Below are 21021 nucleotides of genomic sequence, written 5' to 3'. Positions count from 1 at the left end.
TAATAAGACTAGATCATACAACAGAAAAACAATCTGTGATGCAATAAATCAGATTCCCCAGCCCCTTGGAACTAAAGCCTGCTGACGGCTGAGGCACGCGGGCAATTACATTCATTCTTTCAGGAGAGCAGGGCAGTAATTAGTAATACACTATGCATGGCCAAGGGAACTCTAGGACACTGGGAAAATCTGATTCAATAAACACAGTTTGAGGGTAAAGAGAATTGCAAGAATAATTTTCTCACTGTAATCAGTACAGTTTATTCCCAACTGTGGCCAGAGTTTTAAAAAGGAAAGTAGAAAAACTGCAGAATGGAGTAAAACCACATAAATAATTTTAAAACCTGGGACAGTGGGCTCATAAAGAAGGGGCTTGGGATGTGTTCGACTCAAAAATAAGAGCCTGGGGTTTGACAATGATTTTCTTTCTTTCTTTTCTTCCTTTCTTTCTTTTTAAAGATTTGATTGACTTATTTGACAGACAGAGATCACAAGTAGGCAGAGAGGCAGGCAGAGAGAGAGAGAGGAAAGCAGGCTCCCCGCTGAGCAGAGAGTCTGATGTGGGGGCTCGATCGCAGGACCCTGAGATCATGACCTGAGCAGAAGGCAGAGGCTTAACCCATTGAGCCACCCAGGCACCCTGACAATGATTTTCAAGGCAGTGAAAAGCATGCTAGTGTTTGCTGTTCTCTTTGACTACAGAAGACTTAGAGCTGAATTTACACTGTGGTGTAGATTTAGGTTAGGTCTGGGCCATTTTGTCACCTGGGAAACTGCAGCACAGGTACTGAGTGATCTTCCCAAGATCAACCTTCATAGGTTGAGGACACGTTTCTGGATTCCTCATTTTAATGAACCAGGGATAACAATCCTCTAAACCAGTGTGGTTTTCAGTTCTTTTGAGGAGGGGAGACCTTATTCAGAAGGTAAATGTTGAAACCTTATCCCAGGGCAGGTAGTGCTGGCTAACAACTGGCAAGGGAGACCCTGCAAAGCACCTGTGTGGCCTTGTCCACTGGCTACCACCCCTGGTCAACCAGCCTTCTTGCCACCTCTGGGTAACCTTGACTCTGAATCACATTTTGTCACTGGAAAAGTGAAAGGCAGGGTTTTCCAGCATTTCCCATCACCCAACTACAAAGATATTTTAAAAGCCTCTTTGTTTGCCCTACAAAAGGAACAACTGACTCAAAAAACATAAGGAAGGGCATTACCTTTGGAACAAAACCCTACAAGGCAACTCCACAGTAATTCCAAACTTCCCAGCACCTGTTGAACACTTACTCATAAGGTCCTAGAATCTCCAAAGAGAAACAGAATATATAGAAAATGTGCAACTAAAAAAAAAAAAAGAAAGAAAGAAAGAAAATGTGTAATTGACCAGCATGCAGCGACGTATGCACCAGGAAGAGGTGGTAAATCCCAGATACAATTAAGCCCCAAATATGGTAAGTACAGGTGCTCCTGGTGGGGGTTCAGATATTTGTTGAATGAATGGACAAAAGTTCTAGGGAGGCTACTTGACTTTGAGATGTGTGGTAATACGTTACCTAATTCTTCTTAAACTGGCGTTTGGGGAAATTATTTTAGCAGATGTGAGGTGGGAGGCTACTAGAGGAAGGCACAATGCAAAATGTGGAAGATATGTTAGAACAAAAATAACCAGGGGGAGGCAAATGGCAATGAATGACACCAACTCAGTGAGAAGGAAGAAACCATGCAGAAAATAATATATTCAGCCATTTTCTAACAAATGATTCTGCATTTGAAGACTTGCTAATATCCAGCCTTTAGACCTGGACAGCTGAGCTTAGAAGAATTTTAAATACGGCCCACAACCTTGAAATCACATAACATCTCAGAAGAATCAGTCCATTTAAAAAGCATTTATCAGAAGAAGGAAATAATTTTCCAAGTGCTATGTTTTCCACTGGTTTCTAGAGAGGTGGTTAATTGATGGGATTGTAGCTTTCAAGACAATGACAAAGATTGGAGAGGGGAAAAATAACATTTTGGAAAGGCCTGCTTTTAATCTTGAATTTTTTTTTTTTTTTTAAGATTTTTATTTATTTATTTGTCAGAGAGAGAGAGGGAGAGAGAGCGAGCACAGGCAGACAGAATGGCAGGCAGAGGCAGAGGGAGAAGCAGGCTCCCTGACGAGCAAGGAGCCCGATGTGGGACTCGATCCCAGGACGCCGGGATCATGACCTGAGCCGAAGGCAGCTGCTTAACCAACTGAGCCACCCAGGCGTCCCTTAATCTTGAATTTTTAAAATTTTCTTCGTTAATTAATGCCACATGCCAACAAAATTATCATTGACCTTAACTTGAGAAGAAGCCTTAGTGAAGAGTGGTCTCTAAGTTATACTTTGTTCTCCATGTCCTGACCCATAAAAGGGGAAAAGACTGGTAAAGGAAGCTGGGAGGCAAACCTCATCCCTTTCCCCATGGAGAAGACACACTCAGAGTCAGGAGTGTGGCAGAAGTAGAACCTTTGACATTCATCCAGGAAGAAACTTCATTATGCAAAGACATTAAGAGATACAGGTTGGCGACATCCAGAAGCAGAGTGAGCAGGAGATGAAGCACAAGGAAAAGGGCACCAGGTAGGCAACACCTTAAGACCAGAACAAAGAGGTTCCTGGGGGGCTCAGTCGCTTAAGTGTCTGCCTTCAGTTCAGGTCATGATCCCAGGATCCTGGGATCAAGTCCCTGCATCAGGCTCCTTGCTCAGCAGAGAGCTTACTTCTCCCTCTACCTGCTGCTCCCCCTGCTTGTGCTCTCTTTCTCTCTCTAACAAACAAACAAATAAATAAATAAATAAAAATAAGACCTGAACAAACCTGTTAATGCCCCAGTGCTGAGCTGGCTCCTTGGAGTCCTGGGGGACAGGGGTGGGGTCCAGAGAAGGGACTGAGGACTCAGTCCTGCATGCCATGGGGCTCCAGAAATACCTCCTAGGTCCACAAGTGATTACGAGCGTATAGAATGCAAAGTGGAAGATGTAAGAAGCTACTGATGTATGTAACATCCCATATGGTGTTTCTCAGTGTTTTCTGTCCATGAAACCCATCCACAGAAGGTTAAAGAATCCTGCTGGTCTTACGGAGAAAGCTAAATTTCTGTCTTGGCAACAATGGGAACTGAAAATAAGTTCCATTTAACACACTGGTTCCCTAAACTCTTAATTCCGTTTCACACAGACTTAAATAAATCCTGTTGTTAATTTCTCACCAAGTTTTCTTTTCTTGTTTTTAAAGACACGCATGGAAAGCTTAAGGATAGTTTAAAGGCTAACAATAGGGATGTATAAAAGATAAGCGACAACTATGGTAAGTAGTTAAAGGAAGTCGGATCTTCTTACTTGGTTGTTAGCCTGGACCACAGAAAAAAAAGAGTTAAAAAACGAAAATCTATCTTCAGGATTTAAAAAAAAGGGGGGGAAGAAGAAAATCCACAGGAATCAGATAATAGTTTCTGATTTTATATTTTATTTTATATTTTCTAGAGCCCTCTGACAATTCATTTGTGCATAAGAACCGCTTATAGATCATTTTGCCAGTTTTACGAATGAGGAAGATGGTAAGCTACATGGGACTCTAGACTAGAATTCAGATTTCCAGACTTCTCTCCTCACCTGAGCCCTTCTTGACCCAGGAACTCAAGTGAAGTCTGATGCCCAAGGCAGTTTGTTCTGAGGGGAGAAGGGCAGGCATATATACAATAATACAGCAGGATCGGATACGAAGTGATGAAAGTAGGTGCCAGTCCATGTGCCCAGGAAATTAGGGGGAGCCAAAAGGAACTTAAGTGGCTAGCCTAATTAAATCAAATAGAGCATTCCCCGTCTTACTTTGGCTTCCCTTCCTGGGAAATCAGAGTTTGGGAACAAACACTGGTTTGTACCTGGGGGACATTCGGGATTTCTTAGCCTGGACATGCAGAAGTCCATGGGAAATGGTGTGGACAACTAGAAGCGAATGAGTGCTAATTAGTAAAGACGAGACTAACATAAAGAAGTGTATATCCTGTTGATTATCTTCCCATTTAGTGCCTTTGTACAACAATTTGCAAGGCTGAAGCAAGAGACAACGAATTTATCATTAAACAGAAATAGTTCAAGGCTGCCAGCTTCTCACACTGCAACTCAATTCTCTCTCCTTGTTCCCGGCATCCGCATCCACACCCATTGGCAGGGGACAGGAGCCTCACTGTACTTTGGGGCTGCTGAGCAGGGGGCCAGCATCCTCATCCACCTGTTAGGTGGGATGTCTGGGGTCTCCTGACTTTTCACCGTAGACAGCACTAGCTCCAGCTCCCTCCAGGGCCAGCGCTGCGGGCAGCCTATAAATCACCGTCTGAGTATCCAAGAGGTGCCGCCCTTCAGAAGGGGGGCAGCGCTCTGGCTGGTTAAGACCGTACAGATCCTTTGTTTAAGGGACACAGAAGAGACTCTGGGACAAAAGTAACTTTCCTAAGGAAAGATTCAGAAATAGCAAAAGCATGGTCAGTGTTAGCATATGATATTCTCACCTTTTTGAGTCAGAAGTGGCTTTGTACATTTTGCTTTCAAGCTGTCTGCGCTCCAAGAGTTGGCCGGCGAGATTGGGGGTTAGAGCCCGTGCTGGGCAGCCAGCAGCTGGGGTATGGAAGCAGCTTCTGTCACCTGCTATCTGTGTCATTTCGGGCAGATCATTTCACCTCCCGAAGCTTCCATTTCCCCATCTGTAAAGCTGGATAACAACATCTACCTTCCCTGCCTTAAAAGGCTGAAGTGAGGGGGTAAATGACTTAATATGTGAAAACTGCTTACAGACACAAAAACAAAAACATGGCCAGTCTTTTCACTCAGAATGCACCCTCATAGAGGAAACTGCCTTCTAGGTGGGGGGTCATGTTTTCAAGTTGCCTATAAAAGACCGGGCGCCCTGTATCATGATTACAACAGCCTCAAAGCTCAGACTGGTTCAGTGGAAAGAAGAGCCGTGGCTCAAAGCAGAAATGGACAGGGAGCCTGGATGGGAGAGCCCCCCACGGCCGGCCGACAGGCAGGACCAGGTGGATAGGAGAAGGGGCTGAGCCCGAGGGCAGGACGGCAGGGCTGGAGGGCAGCTGAGTGCCATCAGAAGGGTCCACAGGAGCTGCTTAGTCTGATCTGTAAGTCAGATCCTACTTACACCTTTCATCCTCCCACCCACATTGAAAGTCTGTACGAGGCTCATCCTTGGCCCAACCTCCATTTCAGACTGGGAACGAAGAATAGATTTGCACTCAGTTCTCTCATTTGATGCTAGATTTAGTGTCTTCCTAAGCAATGCCAAAAATTTTAAAAATTAAAAAAGGGCCCCCCGTCATCTGTCGAAATAACTGACAGAAGAGACGAACTGTAGAAACTCATTTTAGGACACCCTGATCCCTGCGGTCCTTGAACACACGAAGTCCCTGACATCCCAGCAGCACCTGCGTTCCAGCCTCAAGTGGTCAACCAGGCACAATCCCACTGGACCCCGGTCTGAAGCAGCAGGCTTGAAGCCCAAACGCGAAGATGCTCATTGGTATGTTCCTTTATTGGGAAAAGAGCCACCATCTCCTCTGGGATTGATAAAACCCCAACACTGATGTTACTTAAAAGTTTTCTTTGTCTACAGACCCCACAGAGGTGTGCCCCTCTTTAGCAGGCTGATTGCTGGGGCCAAGCGGAGATGACCGTGCTTTCCTGTTTCAGAGGAAGGGGGCCCTGCTCGAGAGAGGGAGGAGTTCTGAGCCAGACACCAGGGAGCTGGGTCTGGTTCACAGCTGTACCTCTGAGGGATCTAGGACTGTGCATCTATACTGGAGCCATTCGTTGTCACATGTGACTATTTAACTAAATTAAATAACATCCCAACTTCCATTTCTCAGCCACCCCAGCTGCATTTCCAGTGCTCCATGAGCCACACATGGCTACTGCACTTGGCACTACAGATACAGAACGTTTCCACCATTATGAAAGGTTCACCTGGGCAGTGGTAACTGACCCTCTCTGAGACCTAATTGCCTCCCTGGTCTGGTCTGGTCAGAGTAACAACGTCTGCCTGGGTTTAGGCCCCCACAGGGCTCTGCCAGGAGAAGCCATCTGTGACGTTCTGAGCATCATCTGTGGTGGTTGCTCTAAGAGGTCTTACTTCACATAATCCTCACAATTGCTAGAATAAAGAAGGGACACCATCCGCACTTAGAGGGAAGGAGAAATGGAGTCCTGGAGGAGTTGAATAGTTCGCTTGGGCACATGGCTGATGGATGCGAGGGAGGGGATTGCCATCCGGGTAACTGCAACCCTGAAGCCCTCCCCATCGCCCCACTGCTTCTCCAGCAGCCTTCCAAAGGCCCCTCGGTTCTGACATCCGTGCTACATGCACACAGTGGCCTTCGACAAGTCAGCTTCAACGGGGATTTCTGGAGGTGTGAAAGCTTTCACCTCAACTACTACACGGGACTACAAAGTCGAGTTGTGAGAGCTGCTGATTCGCGTCTCATACCCCAACCTCTGTTTATTTGTTAAGTGTGCTCAGGAAGTGCTATAGGATATATATAGATTTTATAGATATATAGATTCTAACAAACAGATATATATCTATAGATATAACTATATATCTATATCTATACCTAGATATCTATAGATAGATATCTAGGTATAGATATAGATATATAGTTATATCTATAGATATATATATCTATATAATCTATAGATATATAGATTCTAACAAACAGATATATATATCTATAGATATATCTATAGATATATAGAATCTATATAGATATGTAGATTCTAACAAACAGACGCTAGGGTCTGTGTGAGTGTGTGTGTATGTGTGTACTTCTACATGACGGACTACATATAAAGCTCTCTGATAATGTGAGAAGCACGTATGTACGTAAAAAGTATCATACATACCGCTCACAGTGAAAGAGCAAATGGGGGGAAATGAGTGTCATTGGCCAATAAGGGGTTTTATCCTTACTATGGAGAAAGTATGTAATATCAGTAAGAACAAAAGTAAAACCAACAGAAGACTGGGAAATGCCCGAGACGAGGGGCATGGGCTGGGAAGACCCTCTTGGGTGCTACCTTATCTTGATCAGGGTAGTCGTCGTACAGGTGCGTTCAAGGTAAAAAGTCTCTGAGCCACACTCCTAAGTTCAGTGCCCCTTATACGAATGTAATAGCTTGGTAAAACGCAACAAAGCATATAAACTGAAATACAAACTCGAGAGTTCTTCATCATCAGCTAAATGCATGCTCTCTTTGTTCCCCAAACAATGAGTGTAAAAGGACTAGTGAGTTAGAAACCCAACAGCTGAGTCATTTTGATACAGTCTGTGAAACTGCTCGCCCACATGACCTGTACTTCCTGTGCCACAAACAAGGATGTAGTCATCAAGCAGCGGCACTGCTAAACCGCTCTGTCTGCTATCCTTCCCCACCCTGCACAGAGCTTTGGGGCAGGCACCAATGTCTTTGAGAACTTTTAGGTACAGAATTCTATCTTCTTCAATCAGAATGGCCAGTCCAATACATTATCCAAGTTTCCCGTTCAGTCCAGTAAGACATTTCCTTCCTGGCCCAGCTTGGCCTGCCTTCAGCCTGGAAGCCTCCCTAAAGGTCCCCTGTTCTTTTCCCAAAACACCTCCTCTCCACTCCCTGCTTCCCCTTCCACATGCCAGGGCAGGTGGAGCTGGGCCCTGCTCTGGATGTGGTAGATGGACGGTGGCTAACTCCTGTGGGGCACGTGGTGGGATTCCTGGAATCCTCTCCACTGGAGACTGAAGGCCAGCTCCCCTGACTTAGGCAATGTCTGGATCCTCTCACGCTCACATCTACCCCATGTCTGGCACCCTTTAGGGCTCAATTCTTACTAGTGAATGAATGAAGGAGGGAAAAGAGAGGAAGTAGCAATAGTTCATCCATGAGTTCCGTGGGAAAGGAGATTTTTATGTGAGTAGGTCATTTTTATCTGATCTCATGCTTTTAAAACATTCCCCCTAACCTACAGTTAAGAAAATGAGGGATCATTTCATTCTTGGCCGGGTGTCCCTCCCATGGTACCAAGTCAGAGTGCGCAGGTAGTAACCTGCAGACACCACTGCAGGCTCCTTCCTTAGTACTGTTCTGTGGTCTGTAGGATTCCTCAAACAACTGGACAGAGTCTCTCTCCAGGATCAGTGGATCAATAAGGCAATGCAGGGACACCAAAATTGCTACAGATTATACATACCAGGCCTCTAACACACACACTTGAGGTCAGCCTCAAAGCCCTGCCCTCTCTTGTCTGTGCACAGAAGACAAAGCAGCCCGGGAGCACATGGTTAAAAGCACCGTGGCCCTGAAACCTGCAGACAGCTTGGAATTGTGCAAATGACACATGAGGCCTCCTAGCAGGAAACACTTGAGAAGTGTGCAGACACCTAATGAGAACACTTCTTTCTCTCAGATTTTCTACACACACAGCCCTGATTTCTGGTCCCTTGGTGGCTTTAGTCTCTGTCTTGGCTGACTTCGGGAACTATAAATGCTTGCAGATGACCTCCTGGAGAGAATGCATAAACTGACTTTGAGAATTCTTCCTGGGCATCTCCCAGGTGCCCAGCATGGCAGAGTCCTGAGGAAGCATACACAAAGATGAAGGAGACAAGCTGGGTCTGCAGGGAACTAAGGGCTCCTTGTCCTGGGATGAAATGTTCATCTCCTGTCCTTAGCTAGAAGGGATCTGGTCACACCCACCTACGGTGGACTTTATGTCTTTCATGCTTCTTGAATCAATGTTGCCTTTAACCCTCACTACATCCTTGGGGGAGGCAAGAGATGGACAGTTGTTCTCATTCTCAGAAGAGAATATTCAACCCCAGTGAGGCCGAGGGATAGAATCGGGCCCCACAGAAGATACAGTGGCAGAGTTGGAAGAAGAACACGTGTATCCTGACTCTGGGCTCCTGCTTCCACTAACCCATAGACAAGGCATATGGGAGGAACCCAGCCAGGCCTTGTGGCTTCCTTTCAACATGAGAGGCAATAAATGAGTGAAAAGGCATAACAAAATGAAGAGAAACTAGGGCAGAATGTATAACAGATGAAAATTTTTGGAATCAGGAAAAAAAAAAAAAAAAAGCATCCTAGTCTTACCAAAGGAAAGACTTACTAAAGGAAAACTTAAAGTTCCAGAATGGCATTCTAGCACACTGTGGGGAAGGAGTTGAGGGTGACATCCTAGGGAAATTTTATTTCTCTGGAGAACCAACACTCATAATTCTGCCACTCTATTTCTCTGAATTAAGTTCAGGGTCCTACCTACCCATATTAGTCACCTTTGGTGAGAAATGAGAAATAGATACATGATACTTAATATTGTGTAGTAGATTCAATTCTCCAGATTATCTGGGGACAAAGCTACATCTTGTCACTTCCCTAAGGTTTTTCTGTTTTCAATAAACAGAAGTGATTTCTCTGGTTGGTCTACCATGTGAGCAGTAATGCAATTTGCCATGTTTGGCTGTATTTTTTTTAAAAGATTCCAACTTCCTACTCATTTTTTTGGGAAAGTTATTAATTAAAAATAATCAGGTTGCCACAATAATGCCACAGTCTGGGACTCAACCAGCAAGTGAGTGAGTGAATCAGATAATGAAAAATCCTATTGTCCAAGCCCTTCAGTTTGTGAGGTGAAAACCAAAGACAGCAACAGTGAGGGTTAACTAACAGAGTTCTTTCTTTCTTTAAGTACCATGGCAGGTCTGCTTGTCTGGGGTCCGTCAAGCCTGGGGCCACACCCACACCCCCACTGGCTTAGGCCACATCAGGTGATGGAGAACTCACCCAAATGAGGAAGGAGACAGGATGTGCACACGATGAGGTTACAATGGGACAATTGGAAACCAACCACAGATCCTTAAAATACACTCACACATTCAGGGAAGGGAAGAAAAGACAAAGGTGGGAGTGGTAAGACCTTCCTCTGGCACATCAGGGTCTACGTTTTATACAATAATCATGTCAGGACAAAAGACTGGATATTTGAGCACTGTGTACCATCCACACATGACTCCCATGTCAAGAGGGTCTGAGAAGCTGGGGTCCCAGTGTGGGCTCCCTAAATGGAACTGATGACCAAGTGCTTCCCCACATAGAAGCACGCCCTAAGTAACAGGCTACAAAGTATCCGAACTGTCCGGCTAACATTTAGGGTGCTTTGTGGATTACAACTAAATGCCTCAGGACGCAATCTGAATAAAGAGACCCGTGCTTCCCTATCAAACCACTTTCTATCCCAGTGACTTGGTGCTATTCAATCTAATACTACCCATAGACACATACGTATTTGTGCAAGTACAACACAGCCAAGGTCAAGCCAGATGATAACACCTTCCTGTAAAGCTCTTTATCCTAGAAGCAAGGGATTCAGTCCAGCCATCTCCCCATCTCTGAGTTCTCTTCACCCAAAGTAGAGTGAGCCCCACATATTGAAAATTGCTTTGCGACTCTTTTCTAGTTACTATAAGAGTTCTGTGTGAATTGTGAGGGATTCTGGTTTCAGATCGTTAGAAAAAGAGGGCACTGGGGATTGACAGAGAGGAGGTGAGGCTGGCAGGGAAGCCAGATTAGAGGTGTCGGAGAGAAGATTTGCAGACAGCAGGGAGCTGAGCCCCAGGTCAGCCTGGGCTTTGGCTTGCAGCTGGGAAGACAACGGAGGGGACTCTGTGAAGCCTTGTGCCCTAGAGGCTTGTGCCACCTTTTTGAAGCATCTACGGGCCCCTTGAATCAGAACTCAGGACCCTGGAGTCTAAAACCAGAGAGGAATGGGATGGCTGGTCAGATACGGGGTAGACTTCATTACCACATATCTGCAGTGAGCCAGACAGGACTTACAAGCAGCTCCCTCAGACGATGAGGAGGAGAGACTAGACATTTTCAGTGGGCTCAGGATGGTCCTCAGAATTTGAGTCATAAGGGATCCATTTTTACTTACTTGAGATGCATAAGATAAAATTTTTAGATCCCATATTTAACATGCTACCTTCATTTTAACTTTAATTAACACTTAAGAATTGTCATGGGCTAACTGATGGCAAGGTCCAAATCCCACTTTTCCCAATTAGTGAATTCTCCTCCCACAGGGATTGCAGGTGCCTGGCTCTCTCCTGACCCCATCTCATGGACTGTGGTCTCCAAGGGCCACATGGCAAACCCATGACAGCCTCTGGGAATATACTGAAGGGAGACCTGGGAGCTCCTCTTTTCTCTGTTTCTTCAAACATTTTATATGTTTAATGTGTTCTGATCTGAGCCACTCGGGGGCCCCCTTCCCTCTCTTCAAAACTCTCCTGGCACAGTGCCAGGCAGCCACGCGTCTGCCAGGGCCTGCCCATTGCTCGGCAGCGGGTAACCAAAGCTCGATGTGTGTCTCCAGCCCATGAAGCAAAGGAGGCCTTTACCTTATTTTCTGAAACTGTGATGTGGGTATACGTTATACGAACGTGTACTGAAAACACACAAAGAAATGACAAGTAGGTCTCCTGTCAGCATGAAGTAATTTCAAAACAGAGTACTAGGAACCAGAACATCAAAGGCACGAGGCAAAATGTCTCCTAAATCCGCCTGAGAAAATAGTCCCCAACCAGACACCAGAGTGTGTGGGCCCAGAGTATTGCTCATCTCCAGGGCATCTGCTTTTACCTCAGGGGAGGAGCGGCTGCTGACCCCCAGGGGCCCAGTCGCAGCTACCTTGAGGGCCCATGAATGGCTCCCTGGGAGGCACAATACAGTGGCTTTAGTGCCCCCAGGTAGGTGCCCTTGCCTCAAAAGATGAGGAAAGAGGGAAGCCGGGCTTCCCCTCCTGTGTCCTGCTGGATCCTGGATATTTGGCCAATACCCGTGTGTCTGCTTTGATCTGTATGTCTATCCTAGTTCTTCCCTTTCTTTCTTTCTTTCTTTTTTTTTTTAAGATTTGTATTTATTTATTTGACAGACAGAGATCACAAGTAGCAGAAAGGCAAGCAGAGAGAGAGAAAGGGAAGCAGGCTCCCCGCTGAGCAGAGAGCCCCATGCAGGGCTCCATCCCAGGACCCCGAGATCATGACCCCAGCCCAAGGCAGAGGCTTCAACCCACTGAGCCTCCAGGCGCCCCATTCCCTTTCTGTTCTAATTCCAAAGTTTCAGACCCTAACTCCATAGACTCAGAAGGCATTTTATAAATGTCACGACTTAAAAAGTTGGTTTTTAAAAAACCCAAAAAACCCTTGAAAGTAATCAATGATACCACTGAATTACCTGTGCATGCTTTGAGACCCAGTGACGGAGGACATTCAGGACTCGATTGGTGGCTGTTCTCCGAATAATAAATTCTTTGTCGCACGTCCTCTCAGTGTTGTTAAATCCTTGGGAGGAGAATAAACACACACATGTAGTTAAAGCCAATCCCCAGAAATCTGGAAAAGATCACTTATTTTAGGACCTGGGTTAACGGACACTTACAAATACACACCTTGGGAGAGAGGTACGCAGGGTTTCAGACCGTTGAGAATTCTGCTTACTTACTATTATACCCTCAGCTGTGAGGACACCACACAGATACAGGTGCAATTAAATGAATAATGTACAAACATTTATTAAAGTCACTGATTAGAGCTAAAGCCGATCTAATGACATTTCCATTTATGCCTGCCTTGTTCTAGAACATAAAACCAAGAAAGTTTTAACAAAGCATTTAAGTGAACACTAGTTGATACTTTTGCCCCAAAGTCATACAACCAATAACATTTTCAATATTCAGATGGATTAGCCCATACCTTAGCTCATAGATGATACAAATACCTTATTATGCGCCCATGTACTGAGAAGGGGGATGGCAAAGTGGTTGGTTAAGAACATGATCTCTGCAGCCAGACTGTCTGGGTTCAAATCTCTGTTGTCCTACCCTGGCAAGATACAGCACCTCTCTGTGACTGGTTTCCTTGTGTCCTGCATGGGCTATTATATACCTACCTCACATTGTTGTTATGGAGATTTAGTCAACACATGTCAAGCATTTAGAATGACATCTGGAACAACAGTGAGAGCTGAATAAATACACTTCAGTACTGGTTAAGTGTCTTTGGTTCCCCACTGTGCCAATGTAGGTTTCGGTCACCTTTTCACTATCAAGAAACTACTTCAATTTTTTTTTTTTTTCTATTGAGTCTCTGTTTTAAAAGATTTTACCTTCCAATCATGATTAAGTGACATATTTCCCTTAAAAAATGAATGCAAGCCTTATATAACTTATATAACTTCACTGGCAAAGTTCCTGAAAGTTGTCTACACTCACTTATCCCATTTCCTCATCTTCTACATGCTATCCATCCTACTTCCTTCTGCATCCTACTCCAAGCTTCTCACCCCCCATCTTACCACCCAAACAGCTCTCATTAAGGTCACTAGTAACCTGCATGTCTCTGTATCCAGGGGTATCTATCATCTCTCCATTGGAAAGCTCATCTGATAAATACCTAAAATCAAATCCTGATGTATTTATATCCCTAGATCTCTTCTCTGGCTCTGGATCCATGTATCCAACTGTTTTTTGATATTTTCCTTTTAGATGTTTTAAAAACCTCAGACCCAATCTGTATAAAAGAAAAAGCCATGGCCTTCCACCAAACCATGTCCTTATCCAGTGGTCCCAATTTCCTAAAGAGATATCACTAGCCATCTCGTTATATAAGCCAGAAACTGTGGAATTGTTCCTGGCCCATCTCTCTCACCTTCTTCCCCATAATTTTATTTGCTAAGTAAATCTCAAATCTGTCCATACCTTCATCTCTACGAAGCCAAAATTGAAGTTGAGCTACCAGCAACTCTCAGTCTGGCCTACTAACAATAGTCTTGTCATTTCTTGCTCCCTCAAATCTGTTCTCTTCTCTAAAGTGAGAAAGACTTTTTTCAAAGGCCAAATAACATGTGTCAACCCCCTGTGTAAAACCCTTCAATGGCACTTATGATAAGCAGAAAAAGTCCTTAACATAGCCCACAAGTTCTTCATGGGTTGACTCCTAGCTCCCTCTCAACCTTTTCTGGAACCATATTCTTCTCACTTCTCTTTCATCTCACCACCCTTTTTTTAGTCCTTCATCTTCACCCCAGGGCCTTTGCACATACTGCTCTGCATCTGGCAGAATTACCACTCCCCTTTTCATTCAATGAAAGCTATTCTTGTTTATTTCATTTCCCCTTCCTGGCCTGAGTTGAACACATCAACACATCTCACAGCACCATGCACATTTACTTTCGGGCACTTGTTCCATTTACAATTTCACTTTTATTTATGTAGACAGGGATCAGGTATGTTTTTGCTGAGCACAACGAGCACATATCTGGCATGTAGCAATACTGTATACAAAATATGTTGGCTGAATTAATGAATGAAAGCCTGGAGAGTGAGAATTTACTAAATATTGAATGTGATTTGAATGTTAAGGTGATAGAGTGAAAAATAAATGAATAGTCCTTAGAGTCTATGAAATGAGTTAGACCAAAAAAAAAAAAAAAAAAAAAATCTATGAACGTCTTAAGGGCAGGGGCCCCTTTCCCACACTGCTCTTTGGATGTAGGCAGGCATCTCTGACCCTCCAGCAGACACAGTCAGAGGATAATGATGCTGTGCTCTTGGCAGAACAGACCTCTTTTTAAAGAATCTCTTGCTATTAAAAGCTTACAAATCCTAGGTAAAATATAATAAATATCTTTTAAAATGCATAGCTGAGTTCTCAAGAAAATTAATTTTCTAGGGTCAAACACACAGGGACTGGAAAACCGGAACCAAGCCTCTGAACTGATGCTAGCAGCCTCAAGAGGAGAGCAGTTCGCCAGTCTGGGAAACACAGGATTTGGATTGTAAATCCATGTGGTTCAGGAGGAGAAACCCCAGGGCCTTCATGAAGTATGAGTGAGAGAATAGGAACTACGACTCCCACATAAAACTGGAACTTGACCAGTCCTCTGTGAAAAGTGGATGAGGGGGAGAGAATGCTCCAAGTGCACAAGGAGACCATTAAGAAGCTTATCCATCTCAGCCTGAATCTCTGTGGGGATGGGAAAGGAAGCCTTGCTGAGAACTGATAGCCATAGGCCCGCTTCATGTAGATTTGAAGCTCAGATAAAGCCACTATGGGATGGCCTGTCCCTCTCAATGAGAAGCTAAAAAGTGGCCCACGCCAATGATAATCCTGGGACCCCCGACCAAAGTATACACAGAATCTCTCTGGAGGGACAGAAACTCAACCTCAGCCTGTACTGGTTCTCCACTAAAAACAAAAACAAAAACAAAACAACTCTGAAGAAAAACTCACAATCCAAAACTACAAAACACTCAAACTGTCTGCCATGAACAAGGATCAGTAGACACAGGGATGAGGAACATCCCATCCCACCCCTCTACCACTACCAAGAATTCCAGGTACCAGAACTAATAGATAGATCCAGTTTAAACATTCTAAAGTTAAAATGTTTACAAAGACTAGTGATAGAAAAGTGGACACCGAAAACATGATAAAAGAATTTTAAAATTTTACAGTCAGATTTTACAAGAACCACATAAAACTTCAAAGTTAATAGAATTATTCTTTCAATGACTGTTAAAAAATAGATAAGCTGAAATAAAAAACTCATAGGATACATTAATACAGATTAGACAGGCCCCACTGAACAAACAATAAACTGCAAAGAGATTAAAAAACCCAGACTTCAGAAAAGTATTCAGATGCAGTACCAAGAGTTAAACAGAGAAAACAGAAAAAAGGTGTTAAAAGACAGGGAGGAAAGAATTAGAAGTTCCAACAACAACAAAAAAAAACCAGAAGGACAGTATAGGAAAATAATTTTTTAGACTTGATGGAAGACATGAATTTTCAGGTTCAGGAATTGCAATGAACCCAAGGAGGATAAAGAAAATGAAAGCCGCATCCAGAAAAGCTGCAAAATGATGGAACTCCAAAGCAAAGATAGCTTTGAAGCAACTGGTGAGGATAGATTTATGATCTACAAAGGAAAGGCAGATGAAAAGGACAGGAAATGGTATGGGGACTGGGGCAAGTGGATAAGAAAGCTCAGATCAACCAAATTAGAGTAGAGACTTCAACTGGAGTGAGAGTCGGGGAATATTAAGGCACCATCGTTTTGCCAGAGGATGGAAGTCAAAAGCTCTTTGAACACTGAAAAGGGGTAATGAGGTAGTCTCCCACCTGCATATGTAAGTATAAGGATGCCAATCAGTGAGATGAGAATAGATGGGAGTAAGAGAGAGACAGGAAGATGAAAATCAAAGTGAAATATTAAGAAAGAAAACACCTTTAACAGAGCTGCTACTCCTTTAACGTATTTTGGAAAAAGCATCTGTCACTACTGGTCTCTTCGTGTCTGCATCAGGGCTGGGTGGCAGGGGAGTTTATTCTGAAAGAAAGCCAAGGAACAGTCTTCTGCTCTCCAAATTATTGCATGTCACACATTAAAAGACCACTTCAAGGATTTTCTTTATCAAATTTCCAGTATTTCCACAAATTCAAATCTCAACCTCTATTACCATTTAGGTTAGGATTTGATTATACTGCTTAGATGTTCTTCATAACTCCTAACCACCATGTTATTTATCTTTTCTGTGGAGACTGCAGCTTGGTAAGTTCTCAGTATCTCTGCTGCTCAGAGCTCGTCACCTGCTGCCACTTGCAGACTCAACATTCTCTTGGAAGGTGACCAGGTACTACTTAAGCGATCTCCAACAACACACACTCAGTACAGCTGGAATAATCCTCAGCTAGTAGGAAAGATGAGTAAGATAGCAGGATCAGGCACAGGCAGGACCACCCTTCCAAGTGCTGAGAACCAGGGAGGGAAGGCTCCAAAGACACACATTCCATTGCACCCTTCCCAAGGCAGGCCATCCCCGTGTGGCTCCAGGATGGACAAGTCAAGTCAAGGCCAGAGCAATCCTCTACTTAACGTCTCTGTGGCTCAGTTTCCTAACTTGTAAAATGAGCAGAATAAAACCATGTAACATTATGTTAAAAATTAAATAATTCTTGTAAAACAAGGAAATCATACTCAATGAAATCATATTTATTATATTTTCACCTAGAGCTGGCTTCATCCATCCACCCGCCCCCTTAATCTAATGGCCCTCAGTAAATACTTTTGCCAGAAAGTTAGTTATAAGCTATATGTGAAAGCAGCAAGGATTTGATGAACATCAACTTATTTCCCTCCTGGAGAACCTTTCTCACTACTTGATCAACAGATGGAGATCTTTATTTTCTAGAGAAATACTCTCTCAGTTCCATGTAAACCAGCAACATTTTAGAAATTCCCTAAACCAGATACCTGAACCAGTTTTCTGAGGGGCATACCTGTAGCAAACTGTAAAATGTTAGAGCAAGTTTCATAAAAGGAGCTGCTGCTTACTCATGAACTGAAATTAATGCCTTACCTGGGCTCTCTCATGTGCTCGTTCATGTCATCATATATGCCCATCTCCTCATTTTTCACAGACTTTAAAGCTACATGATCAGAGCAACAATTCTCCATCACTCATCAGGCTTCCTCCTTATTTTAAGCCACCATCTAAGTTGGAGGCTGCCTGGGCAATATTTATTTCTGAATTTTAGCATGAGCTACACAGCTAATTGGTGGCAATTCCATGTGGAAACTATTCGATCCTAGAATCACAGATCCATCCCCCAAGGAGTTCCTGCACCATTTTTTGGGGAATAGCAAATAGAAAATCTTTGCAGGGCTTTACACAGCTTTCACCTGTCAAGTGTGACAGCACAACGAAACCACGTATGCCAGGAGAGTTTCTTTTACGGATGCACATATCTGGAATACAGCACCCCTAGAGTCCTGCCTTTCTCAACTTTTGCATATTCTTTTGAAGTTGTAGGCACTGGTCAAAATGACTAATGTGGGCAACAAAAAGCCATCTGGAAAAGTGGTAAGAACCAAATCACCATACATGTGAATTTAAGAATGAGATCCAACTTTACAGTCCTTCCCCCAAACACCTTGTGACTCATGCCATCCCTTATAGCAACTGGTAGATGTGACATCTCTCGTATTAAATATACACTCCCTGGTGAAGGGATTTCATCTCAAGCATCTTTGTAGGCCCTTCAGCTTTGCACACAGGCACTCAGCAATTACTTTTCTTTTTTTAAAGTTTATTATTTATTTGACAGAGATCACAAGTAGGCAGAGAAGCAGGCAGAGAGTGAGGGGGAAGCAGGATCCCCAATGAGCAGAGGGCCCAATGAGGGGACCCTGAGATCATGACCTGGGCCGAAGGCAGAGGCTTTAGCCCACTGAGCCACCCAGGCCGCCACTACTTTTTTTAACAAAAATTCCATCACTCCCTATGGAAACTATCTGAAAGTGCCCACAGGTGCTTTACATCTGAAGTCAGGGCATCCTTTCACTGTATCACTGTGGTGACCACAAATCTGAAATCTGTCACACCAGAAGATACAATAAAGTAGTGGGGGAGGCAGCCAGGGAAATTGAAAATAGAGGAGGAAAGGGAAAGCTTCACTTTATTCTTCAAATGATATGACACTCGGCCAACTTCATTGTCTTCCTTGTCAGATGCAAGTAAAATAATGTGACATGGAAATAAGACGACACATAGGTGGATTATGGGCTAGTTCAGTTAGAGCTACCCTGAGGCTACAGAGGACAAACTAGAAAAGACAAGGAATGCTTGAGCACAGGGAAGTGTTTTAACATCTGAAGTAGATGGCCAAGAACTAGACCACAGAGCTCTTATGAATTCCAACAAAACACCTTTAAGCCATCCTTCCGAATTGGTGAGGAAAGTCAGAGTAGAATCAAAAAGAGTAAAAAAGCACAGAGATAATAATGCTACCAATGGTCCATGGTGATGGGCTGTCAGGGAGAAAAAGTAAATGCTAACTATTGGTTACTGTATCAGATATCTAGGAACTGTTTCTTGTCGTGTTTTTATCACCACTATTCTGCATTGTTGGTCTTAATAAATTTAGGCTTATTGAATAAAGGCACTGGGAGCACTTTAATGTTTTACATCAGTGAGGGAATTAAGAAATGCATGTCAGTGATGCATTATTTTTCACGTCATACAAATGGGGCTCAATCTCTCCAATACCATCCCTTATATCAATATACTTTATCTAGTAAATATCATCCTAAAAAAATCATGTCATATAATTGGTTTGTACATTTCCATGCTCTTGGGTTACAACATATTTCTACCCTTTGGTTGCTGGCATGGAAAGATCATTAATCTTTATTACTGCTGTTTGCCAGGCACTGTGCTAGGAGCTTTACAAGTGGTATGGAATTGCATCCTCATAACCAAGGACAATAATTCCAATTGCCATTTATTGCATGTCCACCGAGTATTCAGCAAAGTACCATGAATAATGTGGCTTCTTCAACAACAACAGCATCTGAATTAGGGTAAATGTTATTCCCATTTATGGATAAAGAAACAAAAAGAGGTGAGGAAACTCGGCAAAGGGCATAGTTATTAAAGAGCAAAGTCAGGATTTGAGCCCAGGTCTGCCCATTTCTAAAGCCAGAGTGCGTTTAATTGCATCTCATTGGCTGGATCCAAAGTTTAGACTTCAATTTTTTTTACAAGGTGGCAAACCGACACGTAAGGCTACAACAAAAGATCCTGGCAAAGCAAGTGCTTCCCTTTTAGTTCTAAATTTCGAGGTATGCTGACAGAGTGGCCCCCTTTAAAGAAATCTGTGTTACATACTGTAATGAGTACCAGACGTAAACCTTTATTTATCTAACTAGAATGAAAATTTTCTCAAAATGTGCCTTTTCCCCAAATTCAGTATGCTTCCTACTGTGACCATCATACAGACAGACCAGTGCTTTTTAAATTTCCAGTCATGACTTATTAATGGGGAATGAAATTGGTTTAGTGGGCTGTTAGCAGAATTTAAAAAAAAAAAAAAAAGAAATGAAAACTGACTGGATTGTTCATAGAGAAGATGAGTATTCTTCAGGGAAACTTTTGTATTAATTATGTGTGTGTGTGTGTGTGTGTGTGTGTGTGTGTGTGTGTATCCTGAGTCAAACTGTAAAATGTATTTCTTCGAGTAGGTTGCAAGAAAAAAGTTTGAAAGTGACTGAGGTAGACAACCTGATTATTAGACTATGTTTAAATTATCTGCATTAATTTCCCAGAACTCCTGGGAAACTGTGTGCTTTACTCTGAAACATGTCTGCAGGAGCAAGCAAAGGGAGCTGCTTCTCCTACTGGCCCCCCGCTGCTTCTGTCACCAGATACTTTCCCCACTCCGTGCCTAATCCTCCTGTTTGTCCACACTGTCTCATTCCTTGGTTCCCAGTCTGTTCTCCAGCTGACTCCGTGCAGCTCTCACTCCTTCAGGCACCTAACTATCTCATCGTTTTTCTGTGCACTCCAACCCACACCTCCAGTTCCAATATGCCCCCAAATCCCTCATTTCAAGCTTCTTATGAGAGATGACCATATAATGACACATTCTATCCTCATAAATAATACACTTATGTATTAGAGGTATTAAATTAAATGTAAAATTAAAATATGTTTCTTGCTCTCAAGCTCCTCCCCATCTTAACTTTCCCTTGAGTTAATGGGATAATCACAGTTTCGGCCTCTCAGATGGAAAACCTTATTCTTTTTTTTTTTTTTTTTTTTAAGATTTTATTTACTTATTTGACAGAGATCACAAGTAGGCAGAGAGGCAGGCATGGGGGGAAGCAGGCTCCCCATGGAGCAGAGACCCCAATGTGGGGCTCGATCCCGGGATCCTGGGATCATGACCCGAGCTGAAGGCAGAGGCTGTAACTCACCGAGCCACCCAGGTGCCCCAGAAAAGCTTATTCTTCTCTGTCTCTCCTTTGCTTTTCTCATTCAGTTAGCAAATACTTTTAACTTTCTAGTAGCATCTGTCAGATTTGTCCCCTTTTCTCCACCCTCCTGCCACAAT

The 21021-nt window shown here is 43.4% G+C and overlaps 1 protein-coding gene across 2 annotated transcripts in view; it reads right to left on the bottom strand.

Moving 5' to 3' along the window:
• LOC111148374 (Ras protein specific guanine nucleotide releasing factor 2) overlaps positions 1-21021 on the bottom strand; it is a 250627-nt gene that overhangs the window by 29895 nt on the left and 199711 nt on the right. For both annotated transcript variants that reach the window (XM_022504878.1, XM_022504879.1), the window contains exon 18: positions 12302-12408. In XM_022504878.1, the coding sequence (XP_022360586.1) occupies positions 12302-12408 (107 nt within the window). The remainder of the gene's footprint in view (positions 1-12301; positions 12409-21021) is intronic.

The sequence above is a fragment of the Enhydra lutris genome, unplaced genomic scaffold (genome assembly GCF_002288905.1).
Source record: "Enhydra lutris kenyoni isolate GAN:26980312 unplaced genomic scaffold, ASM228890v2 scaffoldscaffold19, whole genome shotgun sequence".
In the NCBI taxonomy this organism is placed as follows: domain Eukaryota; kingdom Metazoa; phylum Chordata; class Mammalia; order Carnivora; family Mustelidae; genus Enhydra; species Enhydra lutris.
This window is presented reverse-complemented; position numbering and strand designations above follow the sequence as displayed.